The sequence below is a fragment of the Gossypium hirsutum genome, chromosome A10, assembly GCF_007990345.1.
Source record: "Gossypium hirsutum isolate 1008001.06 chromosome A10, Gossypium_hirsutum_v2.1, whole genome shotgun sequence".
Taxonomy (NCBI): Eukaryota; Viridiplantae; Streptophyta; class Magnoliopsida; order Malvales; family Malvaceae; genus Gossypium; species Gossypium hirsutum.
Genome location: NC_053433.1, coordinates 112,243,406 through 112,258,242, shown reverse-complemented (window position 1 = coordinate 112,258,242; position 14,837 = coordinate 112,243,406). Strand labels below are relative to the sequence as shown.

Below are 14,837 nucleotides of genomic sequence, written 5' to 3'. Positions count from 1 at the left end.
TGAAAAGTGTTGAAATTATGAAAAATTCTGATATTTTATAGAATTCATGGATTGTTATCAATATATATGAGAATAATAGCTGGAAATAAGGATTAAATTGCAAGAATTTTATTTTCCTGACCCTAAGGATGAAATCGTCATTAATTAAAAGTTTAGGGGCAAAATGGTAATTTTGCCTAAAGCATTAATTAAATGCATTAGAATATGAAATGAATGAAAATGATGATCAAATTTATTTATAAAGATCCAGACGACTCAAATATGAAACTTGATCGTGGAAAAGAAAAGATATCAGATTAATAAAATTATAAACACAAGCAAGCAATGAGGTAAGTTCGTGTAACTTGAATTATATTCTTAAATGCTTGAGATTGTATGTTATTTATGTGAATATGATTTGAATGTTCATTGTATGAAAATTTATGAAACATTGATAAATTTGATAAAAGGGGAAGAAATCCCGGTTGAATGAAAGGAAAATTCGATGGATCTCTGAAAAGGAATTGACGGTAAAAAGGATCTAGCCCGGACGGGTGATCCTATCCTGATATAGCCCCCCGAAGAATATGTGTAAAACGAATTTAGCCCGGACGGGTAATTCGAATTAGAGTCTGAATTTAGCCTAGACTGGTAATTCAGATCCAAGCTCATTAGAGTAATTATCGTTGCAGGGGATTTAGCCTGGACTGGTAATCCCGACAATACTCTATGAGTTTATATTACAGGGGATTTAGCCTGGACTTATGAAATGTGTAAGACCAACATTGAAAGATACCATGGCAACCTGTGTGTAAGACCATAGTTGAAAGATACCATGGCAACCTGATATGAAATGTGTAAGACCATGGTTGAAAGATACCATGGCAACCTGATATGAAATGTGTAAGACCATGGTTGGAAGATACCATGGCAACCTGATATGAGATGTGTAAGACCATGGTTGAAAGATACCATGGCAACGTGACATGAAAAGAATAAGACCATGGTTGAAAGATATCATGGCAACATGACAGAAAATGAGTAAGACCATAGTTGAAAGACACTATGGCATCACGTCAAAGATAAATAAGACCGTGGATGGGAGACGCTATAACATCTGTTGAACAATTGATATTCAGGTAAAATGTATCAGATGACGAATGGTTATATGAAATGGTTGTGTGAAATGTTTACAAGAACTGGTCATATGGAAACATATGAACAAAAGTGTTGTATGAAATAATTATGAAAATGGATAAACGAAATAAGTATAAGTACATGGAATATAATTTATGTTAAGTTTGATATAAGCTATTACCAGAATAAATATACATAAAATATATGGAAATGATGAAGCATAAAATATTGATATAATGAAATGAATGATATATGCTTGTGAAGAAACGGTAAGAGCATGATATGTTTCATGACATGTACATATATGATTATCTTTGATATGTTGATACAAGGAAATTATGTAATTGAGACTATTATTAAACTCAAGTGCGACATGTCGAGAAAATAGATTTATCAATGTTGAATTTATATGAGATATGTGCAAGTATACTAACAATGTTGTTGTTTGATGCTTATACAAGTGCCAAACTGTTGATTGAATGGTAATATATTTATTTTATATGATGCATTGAATCAGTAAGCATTTTAATTTTTTTAAGTGATCTGCAAATGGTAATAATGCTCTGAAACCCTGTTCTGGCAGCGGATACGGGTTAGGGGTGTTACAGAGTAGCTCCGGCTTTTGAGATGGATCGTCTGGCTTTATTCAAGTAATTCATGGTGTGTGGTTCTGTATTCAGGAAAAGTTCTGGAAAGAGCGACCCCCCTCTAGGTCACACTTAGGGTGTTTATATAGGTTTTGGATTGGCTTTCTTCCTCCCTAAGTACCCTTTTCCGTGTAAAATATAACTATTTGAAAACAGGACACGCCCGTGTGCCACGGCCGTGTGACGTGATTACTAGGCCGTGTTCGATCCGTTGAATTACACACGGCCGTGTGGGCTCAATGGCCAGGCCGTGTGAATCGTAAAAACCTTGGTCGACACCCCCGAAGGACACGGGCATGTGAGATGCCCGTGTGGCAAGCCTTAGGCCGTGTCATCTTCTCGATTTGGTCCGTTTTGTCCCTTTTTAGCTCATTTTTGGCTTCTTTCGACTGTTGGTGCTCTCCTGAGTACAAAACATGAAATAACCGGATTAAGAGCACCAAAATCCACAAATCTAGTAATAAACATCCATAAATATGCTAAGTATTTGGGGTATAGATATGTATAATTTGGTGTTTATCAACAACAATAGCTTTGGCACATGAGCCTTTATGACTCTTTGAAAATGCCCTGACAAAGCTTGGATAAAATTGCCCACATCATCTCTAATAACAATGGCAAAACTAGTTTGATTTTCAATGGAAAATATTTATATGTTTTTACAATTAAATTTAAATAAAAGCATGTTTGAAATTATTTAATTTAAATTTAGGGTTTAGTTAGAGAGGCTTGGAGACAAAAAAACTCAATTTATGTCGTGCCTAGCAAACCACCTAATGGATGGATGAATCTAGTTGAGAATCGACAATATTACCTCGAATTCCCTATAGTGACTTTTAATTTTTTTAAATCATGTAATTATAGTTTTTATTATCAAAAATGACATAAGAAATTAAGATGTAATTATAGTATACTAGCCAACCCAAACATGTCTCGGGAATTAAAGTAATTATACTTTATTGCAATTACTTTGATCGGTTCCGTACGAATTTTGGTCGTACCAGCAAATGTTTAGGTTCTAATAATAGATTAGGATAGTCAATTCTCTTTTTCACATCGGTGAAAATTTCAACCTATACTGATTATACTGGCTCGTCTTATCAAATTCTGGTTCGATCAATTAAAACATTGGACATCGACTAATGCATAAATAATGTTAAAAGAATATATATACTCTCTTAATAAATAATAAAAGTAAATAATTTATATAAAAAAACTAAAGGAATAAAGAAAAATTATGTGCACACTTTAGTTTCTTTTCATTTTATATACTTTGTATTGGATGATTTTGTTGTGAAATATTTTAATATTGTTGTGGAGATTTTTTCCTTTTTTATTTTACATTTGTCCAATGATTAAAAATTTATGTGTAAAGTTTGTTGATAAATATTTTATATAATTGATTAATATTTTTATATTTGAAATTTATTTAATTCAATTCATTTGATATTTTTAAACATTTTAATATATATTAAATATTTTTAATTAACTAAGAAACTACTTAAACTTGCAAAAAGTGAGCCTCAAATGTGGGAATAGGATTTTAAAACCCACCTAAACATTCTTATTATAGGTTATGATTATATTTGCTCTATTTGACACAATGTCTAGAACTATTTACAGCTCTTCCCCAACTCATAAATAGGAGGACAATGCGTTTCAGCGTACTCGAACCCACATCCTCCTTTATAGGCAACAATGTCTATACCAATCGAGTTAAGACTATCGATTTTGATTAAAATATTTTAAAAATTAGTAATTAGTTTTTTTTCATAAAAATAACAATGGTATAATTATCTTTTTATTTAAAATTTACTGAGTAAATAGATTTTGATGGGATTTATAGTATTTTCTTAACATGAGAGGAGTAAGTGGATATTCTTAGAAAAATAGAAAGTGAATGCATTTTATACTAAACCTAAAAGGTAAAGTGCCTAAAAGGTAAAGCGCCTTTTATAGTAAATAGATTCAATTTTTCGTAAATACCGGATTCATTTTTTTACAAATATATAGTTGATTCACGTAATATTCCGTTGCGAATTCAGAATAGATTTAAATAGATATCTCGAATATCTATTATTTTAAATTTGTCTCGCTTATTCTAATAGCATATGAATTTCCTAGTTATAGAATGATTGTAATTTTGGTTATATATAAATTAATTTAAATTACGATTTTTTACGAAATCAAATATTTAACGGATAATTTTAGATTTAAATATAATATTAAAATAATTTAAGGACAATAAACAAATTCAAAGTTCAAGCATGTTTGAATTTGGATAATTAAAAAATAAGGATATTTCCATGCTGTTTTTCATAACCTTTTTACTCTAAAATTTATGACACGTATTCCGAGTTTGTCCAATTACCGGTTTCTATAAATCCTCCATTTGGACCGGGCTTGGAAGTTAGAACATTGTCCGGTTCTACCCAGCTTTTACGTTTGAAACATTCCACTTTTTGGAAGCCCATTTCTGTAATTTCATGAAACTATATGGGGGTTGTTTGGTAATTTTAACGATCTCTAATTTTTGAGTATTGACTGATTCTTATCCATGTGCCTATAAATAATAAAAAAGAAAACGGAGCGTTTAAGTTCTCTCTCTTTTCCTTTTCGAAAAATCTAGGGTTTTCATCTTCTCCTCCTTCGCTTTCCTCTTCTGAGATTTCATTGTAAGTATTGTTTTTTAATTTCAAAATTTTTTATTTTTTTATTTCAATTTTGATTCTCATTCACTTATTATACATTCGATTTATTGGTTATTTTTTTATAGATCTGAAAGGCTGTTGAGCTTTCAAATTTGAATTTGGCCGCCTTTAATGCTAATTTTCCCCTTGCATATCGTTTATTTATTTGTTTGTCTGTTTTCGTTTCTATGATTTGTAAATTTGGCTGTTGGAAATTGAATTCTGAAAATTAAAATAATACTCAATGTGTTTTCTTTTTCTTTCGTGTTTAATTTTTTGTTTTCAGAAAAAAAAAAGTATTTTTTTCCCGGTCTTGTGAGGTATAATACAAGATAATTAGTGCATAGAAACAACGTTTTATTTAAGTACTGTTTGGTTGTTCCTTTTATCATTTGATATTTGTGTGCAATTGGATTTAAAGTTTTTCGTTTGAAAATTAAAATGGTATTGGAATTTGCTTTGCATTTTAGCATGTTATGTTTGAAATGGATTACAATTTCCTGTTGTAGTAATATAAATATCTACTGGAGGGGAGCTTTAAGACATCTTTAACTTGAATTATAGATTTTCTGATTCTGTTACATATGAAAAAGAAATATTTCTTCTACGATGTGATATGTAAATATAAGTAATTTTGTGTTTTTGGTTCCTCTGGAGCTAGTTATTGCAGGTAAAGAAAAATGCCTAGGTATGATGACCGCCGCGGTAGTGGTACTCGCCTTTATGTTGGTCACTTATCGTCAAGGACAAGATCACGTGATCTCGAGGACATGTTTAGCAGATACGGGAGGTAAACTAGTCTTTTTTATGTTTTAAGAATTTGTGAACTTTGTAATTGACGAATTGTTATGTTTAGTTGTGTGGCTTGATAGTTTTGTTTTACAAAGTTTACTTGTTTAAAGTGTTCTGTTTTTCTCTATTTGGGTGTTCATGGTTGTTTTATTCTTTTGTATTGATGGCCGTTAGGATAGCTTCAGGTGTAGTGATGATGAAGTGGGGAGAAATAGAGCACTTGCCAAGCCCTTGTGGTAGTGCTTGACATATGAACTTCCTTATAAAATATGAGTGAGAATGTTGCACCCCTCCACGTGTCTGTGTGGTTTAACTTTAATGATCTTGTTGAAGGTCTCTTGGCTTTTGCCTAACATGGAGGTCTATGGTGAGAGGGTGCCATGGTGGATTTGGCGAGTTTTTCTGTAGTGTTATTGCCTGTTTTTATCGAAATGGAACAATCTCAAAAGTGGTGTTTTTGGTTCAACTGTGAGGGGCGAACTATCAACCCTTCGATAATTGTGTCTTGATGGCCTTACTGTTTCTGGCACCCGTTTGCGCAGAATACGAGATGTGGATATGAAGCGCGACTATGCATTTGTTGTATGTATTCCTTAACTCTCTTAATTTAAACCAAAACAACTTCTCTTTTCTCTAAATTTCTTCAACATATGTTGTAAATATGATCTTTTTTGCTTGGATCTTTTTCTTCTCTGTTTGTGTGTTGCCTGCCTTCCGGATAATAGGAATTCAGCGACCCTAGAGATGCTGATGATGCAAGATATTCATTGAATGGTCGAGACTTAGATGGAAGCCGTATCATTGTTGAATTTGCCAAGGGAGTAAGTTTCTGTTTTCTTTCAGATATTAGTACCTTGATAATATTGAAAGGAACTATTATTACATTTAAGCCCTTGACTAATTTAATCTTATGATGTATTAACATCTTTAATGCCCTCAGATCTTTGGGTGATGTGAACCATAAAATCTGCGTGCTTAGTTCAGCCATACAGCATTGACTCGTTAACCTTCTTTTTTATTTGCATGTGTTCCCATTTCATGTTTATTTGACATGGCACATACGGACATGAATTTTACCTAGTATGTTACCCTGCTGTATGATAGTCTATCTGGCTTGCTAATAAAATTTCCACTTTTCAGTGAACTGGTTTGGAATATGAAACTTGTCACGCCTGAGATGAGAATGTAGGTTTAGTATGGTGAACTTTGGTTTCCCCAGTAAATTCTGAACAGATTTTAGTAGTTTCATTTCTTCTTTTTATTATTTTTTTAATAATATATATTTTAAAAAATAACTCGAGTTGAATTGAGTATATTAGACGTGGATGAGTGTATATAGCAAACACGTGTCTATATATAACCCTACTGCATTGGCGCTGCATCATTTTATTCTGTTGCCTCCCATTCCTTGTTCTGATTGTTGTCCTGGAATTCATCCTCAAGTTTGTCAATATTTCTTGATCGTTGAATCTGATTTGACTTACAATTTAGGTGCCCCGTGGCCCTGGTGGGTCTCGTGATTACCTTGGAAGAGGCCCTACTCCTGGGTCAGGACGCTGCTTCAATTGCGGAATTGATGGTCACTGGGCCCGTGATTGCAAAGCTGGGGATTGGAAGAACAAGTGTTATCGTTGTGGAGAACGAGGCCACATAGAAAGAAATTGTCAAAACAGTCCTAAGAAACTAAGGTCCTTTCTCTCTTTCTATTCTTATCCTTGTCAGTTTGGTCTGATTGGATGTGTTATAAAAAATTATCAGTCAAGTTCAATTTTGTTTACAAGCTAAACTACTATATTGGTACAGCCGTAGACCCCGCAGTTACTCACGCTCACCTAGTCCCCGCCGTGCCAGAAGCAGAAGCCGCAGTTACAGCCGCAGGTTTGTGTTTAACTTTCCTGAAACAGGATTCCGGTTCTGAAATGTAAATTGTCATTTACTTCTCTACTTTGTACTGTCCTTGAAATTATTGAGTCTTTATGTGAAATTTACTTTTTTGTATTACATTTTAAAACTAAAGTAAAATGTACCCCCCCTCCCTTTCTGGTTGTGCAGTAATCCCTCTGTAAGTCAAAATAAGTGGGGAGGATTTAATGGATAGAAATGTTCTATTTTGTTATTTTTGGGGCTTAATGTTCTTTGTGCTTAATCTTGACCTTCTACAGTAGATCAAGATCACCTGTGAAGAGAGAAAGGAGTTTTGAGCGAGAAGATAAAAGATCAAGGAGCCCTAAGCGCCACAGGGGATCGCCATCACCATCTAGGGGGAGGAAGCGTAGTCCAGTGCCCGATGAAAGAAACCTTCAAGAGAAAGGTAGCCCTTCCCCAAGGGAAGGCAAAGGCAGGCTTAACAACGGTTCAGATTACAGTGCAAGTCCAAGGGGAAGAAACAGAAGCCCAGATCGTGAAGCTGATGCTGAAGACAGGGATTATAAGAACCCTGCAAAAGAGAAAGAGAATGGCCAGAGCCGCAGCCCTAGCCCACTCCCTAGGGAAGACCGGAGCCCTATTTATGATGATGATGATAATCACGCCTCTCCTAGGCGCAGTGAATCGAATTAACCAATGCTGGTTTGAATCGGTATGCGTTAGTGACAAATCTCAGTTTGCAACAACTTTTTAAGTTTTTTTTTTTATATTGGATTGATAACTTTTATTTCTTGAACATCAAGCGCTGTTAAGATTTATTAAACTCTGTTCCATAAATTCTCTCGTATTTTGTGATGGGTAAAATTTCGTTTTATGATTTCATAAAAGTCTGTATCAGTTACAGATGGTTCGGATACGTTTCGGATCTGAATCCGAATCCGACCAATTTACTAAGGGGAGGATCTTTTCTAGCTTTTATATAATTTTATCTTTATTTTTATGCATTTTGTCAAGTTTTCTTTTACATGCCTTAAATGAAGAAACAAGTATCACAAAGTACCATTTATCTAAAAATTATTTTTAAGTTCTTTACAATATTAATAAAGTAAAAATAATATGTTCTTATTGCTGATTTGAATTGGTTTGATTTCAGAAAGTTTGTCCAAAGGCTTGTCTTGCAGCATCGGATAGTGATTTTCTCCACACATTTTTTCCTTTATTTCCCAAGCTTACAATGAGTTATCGTCCGAGTTCGAAAATGTTGAATTTTTTTATGATTTTAGTGTTGCTAAGAAAATGAAGTTAATTGGTTACTTTGCAAACCTAAGTTATTATTGGAGTCTTTTTATCTTTTAGGTGTAAAGCCTATTAAGAATAATATTAGATATTAAATCCTAAATAAATTGAGAATCGAATTAAATAGATTATCAAATAGAGATAATTAGATTAAATTAAACCGAGGTGTTCAAATTTTTGTTAAAATCAAATTAACTGGCTGAATCAAACTATCGGTCGATTAACCGATCTAATTCGATTGGAAGTTGGTTTATGGTTCTTTGAAAGTTCAGTTATCGGTTAATTCGTTTTAAATTCGGGTAATTAACCGAATTAATCAAACTTTTAAAAAGCTAATATTATATATTACCAATTCGATTAATTTTGATTAATTTTGATTAATTCGGTTAAATGAACATTAGCAATTTATTTTTTGATATGCTCTATTCTTGTTTTTTTTTAAAAAAAAATTGATTTATTCAGTTAACTAACCGAATAAACTAAATTTCAGTTAATTTATTTTGAAAAAAATTTATTCGATTAACAGTTAAGGGTTTAAAAATTTTGATTAATACTAATTCGGATCAATTAACCGATCAGTTAACCGATTAAATATCTCTACCTTCTACCCTTCAATCGAACAGATAAAATTGTAAATAATGTTACATAAAACCCCACACGGAATTGCTTTAGGCTCAAATGTATTTTCCAATCAGAAGCTTAGCTTCTAAAATAGAAAATGCTATTTAGCTGAAATCTAAAGTGCTTTTGCTTTTTACATTTTGGAATAAAATTACCAAATTCCATTTATTCATATTAACTATTTAAAAAATTCAGTTGTCTTTTTGATGTTTAGATAGGATAATAGGAAACCGTTGAGTGTTGTGATGGAATTGAAATTAGAAAAAGGTGATGTCCCAAACCCAATTTCTCTTTTACATATATCAGCACACATCTTTTCCTTGTGTTTTGAGCCAAAAGATTCAATTAATCCACAAATGTTATCAGAAATTTTCATTTCTGTTTATAATATTTATATTCAATGTTCATATTCATGTATTTAAACATGTGCGCATGATGCAATATTAATAAAACAAAATTAAAGATAAACATATGAATGCTAAACATATAATTATATCCAAATACCAGTAACATAAATACAATTAAATTTTTGCTAACCAAAACAAGCAACAATAAGCTAATAACAATTACCAGAAAATTAAATAGAAAAAAAAAAAGGATGCATTATTTACATGAGGTGAACGAGTTAAAGGTGCAAGAAGATTACAATGAGAAGTTCCGAAAATTTCGAAAGCAAAAGAGAAATATCTACAGATGATGCATAAAATTTAGCACTAACATTAAGAGGAAACAGGCCAGGAAGAGTTTTCTTTTTTACCTTTGCAGTGTTGATAGTGTAGTTTATGAGATATAGGCCTTAACCAGGTCAGAATAATTGCAGACCAGACCGGTTCTCGGACATGTAATTTTACCATTGTTTTTCTCAGCCATTTCTTTGAGAGCCTACAACACAAGACGAGGAGACAAAACAAGGTTAAAAAAACCGGCCTGACATTCGGAAACCGGGATCTTGTCTATCTTAATGTTTTCTGAGAAGCAAGGGTCCAATTGGTTGGATCAAGCAGTTCTATCAGAACAGCTTTAAGCATATATAAAGTAATTTGAATGTTAAATAAGTAATAAATATAGTAGTTAATAATCGTCTGAACCACAAGTGAAGTGGCAAAAGAATTGTATTCAAGTCTTTAGTTGATATCTGTCCCAAGTTTGGTTCCTAGACAGCCTCTAATTAACAACATGTGTTTTACTTAGTGGGGTATAGTCTTTAATATAAATGTCCAAATCTCATAGCTCAAAAAATGTTTTTTTTTTTTTTTTTTGGCTAAACCTGTTTTCTACCAGTTCAAAAGAAAGCTTGGTTTTACATAAAATGCCGGACAGAACAGGCCAGCAGTTCCTGGGTTAACCAGTTTGACTGGCTTGTCTGCTCAGTTCTTTCAAGCACTAGACTGAGTCCAATGGAAAAATAAAAATCAGCAGTAGAAAAGTGAGTTTGTGAGGTAAAATACGAACCTTAGAGCTGTAGACATAGCCGTTAGGCAGGACTTGAGGTGGGTTCTCTGTATCCATTAACTCTTTGGTTATGTAGCAAACAAGCTTTGAATGATGCTGCTTCGAGTAGGGCAATGGCATCGCTAACTTCCGGAAGTTTTCCTGTGACAGTGGGTCTTCCTTGGTGCAGTCATCTTCAAAACAGTATCTAATTATGTCAAGGGAAAAATTGTAGTTGCAAAAATATCAAAACAATGAAAGCTTGTACGAAGAACTTGATCGTTATGCATGCCAGCATATGTGTTAACACACATGCTTTGCTAACATCACTGAAGTCCCTGAATGGCAGATAAATATAGATAAACAAATAGGCAGTCACATAATGTTAGCTACTGTATGGATACGGAGTTTTCAATGCAGACAAGCCTGCTTGAAGATAAATATTCAGCAATGGCTCCAGGGTCATCCCGTGCAACTTGTAGAACTCCTGTTTAAACTGATCCACCAGGAAGTCCCACTGCTTAGGTTCAAACAAAACCTGGAAATGTATCAAAACAAGTTTTATGAGCATTGTTCAAATATAAAGCCTTAAAGTGAAGGCCAAAGGATGTAAAAGAAAGCATCATGATTGATCAGTGTTGGAACAAAATTTAGGCAAAAGTGAAGACGTAATGTTTTAACAATAATACAATTTTAGCTGATTTATACGAATATGAACATATTTGTGTCAAACACAAAACAAGATCATCTCTCTATATCAAAATTAATTTAAAAGTATGCTCCACATTTGCCTCATTAAATAAACTGAGACAGACAGCTTCTGGTTTTGCCTTTGCTCCCATTACTTATTCTTTCATCAACTAGTCATGCAACTGAGCATCCCAAGCATTTAAACTAACCTGAACCGGTAGTCAAATGAAAAGAGGGATAATATTATTCACCTTGTACTTTGTACATTCAGTATTACTTCTAAAGGCCAATGTTGTCATGACTAACTGCAATTCTTTCAAGTGAGTAGCTCCCCATGGTGCAAGGTACCTTCGAGCATACAAAATAGCACGCATGTAGTTTTCAGCTCGTACCAACTCAATGAACTCCTGAAGTCTCAACTGGAATTCAAATTTGCTCTGTAATAAAAAATGATTAAATCTGAGACACATTCCCAGATAGAATGTAAAATCACAGCTAAATCCAAGCTGGGACACCCACAAATTCTTGACAGAATACTAAAGAGAATAAAGAACATCTGAGTTTAATGAATGCAACTATGAGAGTAATTAAATAGCATCATGAAAGCTCAATTATATCTAACTCTAAGATAATTGTAGCTTTGAAAAAGAGCTCAAACATCATCGAGTGAAACTCAAAGACAGTAATGATCATGACAATTCAGAAAACACAATGAGTGCATACCTTGGACTTCTTCAACCGTGATTTGTTTTCTGCACACCACGCAAGAGCAGGACCCACCTCCTGATTTTTAAGGGCATCAACAACTTTCTTAGCTTCTTGGAAAACTTCAAGATCAACAAGTTCCTGGAACATAAAAATTCAATTAAATTATGGGGGGACTATTTGCAGGTAGATGATACTTTGCACAACTTAATTATTTATTCTTATGTAATCACTTGTTTACTTCAAGCAACAGCAGAGACATTGTGAAATAAGGATCAAACCAGATTGGTTCCAAGAAGGGTGGCACATGATGCAGAATTCATGCAGTGCAGTGACTTCTAAATGTATGCTAATTGTTACAGTGCGCATGAAGTTCCTATTGGACCTCAACTGTTATTATGAGCACAACAATGTTTACAAGCATTTGAAGGGAAATAAAAAAGCCACTAGGAACACCGATGAACGGCGACATCTTCTAATCCAGAAAGTTCAAATGTGTGTACAGTGTATATTAGGACAGAAAAAGACAACAAGACAATGCTGATTCAAGGTAACACTAACATGGTAGTGCTTTCATATTCTCCAATAGCCAGAATAAGAAACAGCTAGAGAAAATTTTTTAAGTGGAAAACTTTATATTCAAAGAATGACAATTGTAACACCTACATATCAAACGAAACATGCATGTAATTTACCTCTATTTTGCTACTTTCAGCAAGCTTCCTTGCAGTGTCATAATATGACATACGCAACATGTAGTCCACAAGGATACGCTTGAATCGCACGTTATTCCATTCTGACAGGTTCTCAGCATCCACAGATTCTAAGTGATCAAGACGAGCACGACAGTTCTGCACCTGCAAGTTCTCTGTTCGACTCCCCTCTTCCAACTGAATGACAAAAAAGTATAGGCATCATCACTCACTAGCCACCAACTTAGAGGGGTTACTAACCACTTAGGATTTATGTTACCTAGAATCAGGATGAGCGTCCGATACAGCTATTATAACACATGTATGCTCAATTTTATTATAAGTTTTCCATATATTTGGAGGATCAGACCTCCAAACCTATGTCTGAATGTGAGTCAAACACAAGTGTTGGACACAAGTACTTTAGGATAACGCAACATGACTTTGGATAACAAATTTATTTTATCATTCTATTTTTTTAATTACTGAACACAAAATGACAGCAAAATTGCTGAGATAGGCAAAAGAATTTGAAAAAAAAAAGGAAAAAAAGAAAAGAAAAGATAGGCCAAAACAAAATTCTACCGATGAAACAAGCAAGAAATCATCAAATGGTCATGTTTTTGAAGATGAAAATATATAGAAACCACTACCTATGAATGCATCAAGGCTACATATTAAATTGGATAACAAATAATTTTGAACTTCGAAAACATGTTAATTGATGAAACAAACATAAAAACACAGGTATACAATATATATATATCATTTTACATTTAAACTTCATCTTTCTCCCAAATTAAATATGATGAGATTCAAAACTCCAAATTGTCAATAATTTCAACTTACATACAAATCAATGCGTTCTAAATTTATCCATGCTCTAATACTAATTTAATTCTACTTGGTCATAGTATCAAATTTTAGTAAAATCGTCAAGTTTTCAATTTTGATATTCCCTTTCATTTTATATACACAGATTTGATCGTACAACATTTTAAACTTCAGCTATTTTCATTCAAAGTCATTCAAAATCTTACCTTTTAGGTCTCCAGGAAGTTGAAAAGAGTAAACTTTGCTAACTTCAGTCTATATCACACTCAATTAACTTAAAAAAAAACTAATTAAAGACATATTTTTTTTAAAAAAAAATCTCTTCTTTTACCTTGCGCTTGAGGCCTTGCAAACGGGAAACAAGGGAAGTAAGACTCAAAACAGCGTCGTCTTTGGAGATTTCGTTACTATCAGCTACGTCAGCGACGCTTGAAATGACGGCGGAGACTTCTTTCTCGGCCGTCCGATGATTCGCTCGGATCGTCTTCTTGTAATGTTCGAAGGGAACACGCAAGAATTGGTGCTCCAATTTCAACGATTCCGTCAGCTGGCTCAGCTTGGATGACGGCGTCGTGTTTGATACGGCGGTGGGTAAGGTTGCCGTGACGGTGGTTTCGGTGGTGGTTGTGGCGGCAGTGGAACCGGTGCCATTTGGAAGGGGATCGATTTCCATTAGGAAATTAAAACAAAAGGGACTTTTTTTTAATTATTTTTGGTTAAAAATTTTCAATGGAAGACTGGAGAGGACAACAACGATTTCCAGATGTAGAAAGGAGACGTGGGTTGTGATTATGAATAGATGTGTTTATTAATTGGGTCGGGTCGGGTATGTAAGATTATTTTGGTTTAAATATGTTAAAGATCCCTGTTATCTTTTGAAATTTAAAATTTAGTCCTATATTTTAATTTTGAGATATTGACTCCCTGTATTTTTTTTATTTAAATATCTTGGCCACTCCATCTAATTTTCATTAAAATTAGCGGTTTCAAAGGTAAAATAATTTTTTTATCCTTCGACATTTATATATTTTTATCAATTTGATCCTTACATTTAAAACTGCTTAAAAAATTTTAAAAGTTAATCTTTTCATATATTAAATAAATAATAATAATTTTAAAAATAAAATTGGGTCGTGTCGGGTATGTAATATTATTTTTAATACAATTCTTTAAAGAAAACTTATAAACCTCTTAACCATGATTATTTGAACTTGGCTGGCTAATCAGACTAATTGGATTGAGAATCAACTAGGTTAACAATCCGAAAATAGATTTTAGACCGGTCGAGGCACAAAACGGTACAAACCAATTGAAATAATTTTTAATATTTTTTATGATTTTTTTTATAGAATTAGTTAGACCGACAAACTAATAGCTTAATCAATTTGACCACAAGTCTAATTTTAAAAAATCTTGCTCCTAACTCCAAAATAAAATATAGTACGCATGATACGGGG

At 33.3% G+C, this 14,837-nt stretch overlaps 2 protein-coding genes across 7 annotated transcripts; one reads left to right on the top strand and one right to left on the bottom strand.

Annotated features, from left to right (window-relative positions):
• Positions 1-4,321: 4,321 nt before the first annotated feature.
• On the top strand, positions 4,322-8,111 carry LOC107934199 (serine/arginine-rich splicing factor RS2Z33). 6 transcript variants are annotated; one of them, XM_016866570.2, is made up of 7 exons: positions 4,322-4,438; positions 5,115-5,243; positions 5,788-5,827; positions 5,971-6,066; positions 6,737-6,933; positions 7,049-7,123; positions 7,408-8,111. In XM_016866570.2, exons 2-7 carry the CDS (start codon positions 5,134-5,136, stop codon positions 7,802-7,804), a joined length of 915 nt encoding a protein of 304 aa, XP_016722059.1. In that variant the 5' UTR covers positions 4,322-4,438; positions 5,115-5,133; the 3' UTR covers positions 7,805-8,111. The 6 variants fall into 6 exon arrangements, with proteins under 6 accessions (XP_016722059.1, XP_016722061.1, XP_016722060.1 ...); XM_016866572.2 differs by having other exon boundaries at positions 4,349-4,438; positions 5,124-5,243; XM_016866571.2 differs by having other exon boundaries at positions 4,349-4,438; positions 5,111-5,243.
• A 1,499-nt stretch (positions 8,112-9,610) lies between these two features.
• On the bottom strand, positions 9,611-14,155 carry LOC107934210 (protein MAEA homolog). Its single transcript, XM_016866588.2, has 7 exons — positions 13,712-14,155; positions 12,550-12,744; positions 11,873-11,995; positions 11,401-11,586; positions 10,864-10,997; positions 10,481-10,667; positions 9,611-9,910 (listed from the first exon to the last, which is right to left on the bottom strand). Exons 1-7 carry the CDS (start codon positions 14,051-14,053, stop codon positions 9,809-9,811), a joined length of 1,269 nt encoding a protein of 422 aa, XP_016722077.1. The 5' UTR covers positions 14,054-14,155; the 3' UTR covers positions 9,611-9,808.
• Positions 14,156-14,837: the final 682 nt, after the last annotated feature.

What these genes read in the sequence shown, in the direction of transcription:
- LOC107934199 (XM_016866570.2), top strand. Translation starts at nt 5,134, where the DNA reads ATGCCTAGGTATGATGACCGCCGCGGTAGTGGTACTCGCCTTTATGTT. An exon ending in AGCGCGACTATGCATTTGTT is followed by an intron (nt 5,828 to 5,970) that starts GTATGTATTCCT and finishes TCCGGATAATAG; the next exon opens with GAATTCAGCGACCCTAGAGA. An exon ending in AACAGTCCTAAGAAACTAAG is followed by an intron (nt 6,934 to 7,048) that starts GTCCTTTCTCTC and finishes ATATTGGTACAG; the next exon opens with CCGTAGACCCCGCAGTTACT.
- LOC107934210 (XM_016866588.2), bottom strand. Translation starts at nt 14,053, where the DNA reads ATGGAAATCGATCCCCTTCCAAATGGCACCGGTTCCACTGCCGCCACA. An exon ending in CTGAAAGTAGCAAAATAGAG is followed by an intron (nt 11,996 to 12,549) that starts GTAAATTACATG and finishes TTTATGTTCCAG; the next exon opens with GAACTTGTTGATCTTGAAGT. An exon ending in GCTATGTCTACAGCTCTAAG is followed by an intron (nt 9,911 to 10,480) that starts GTTCGTATTTTA and finishes CTTGTGTTGTAG; the next exon opens with GCTCTCAAAGAAATGGCTGA.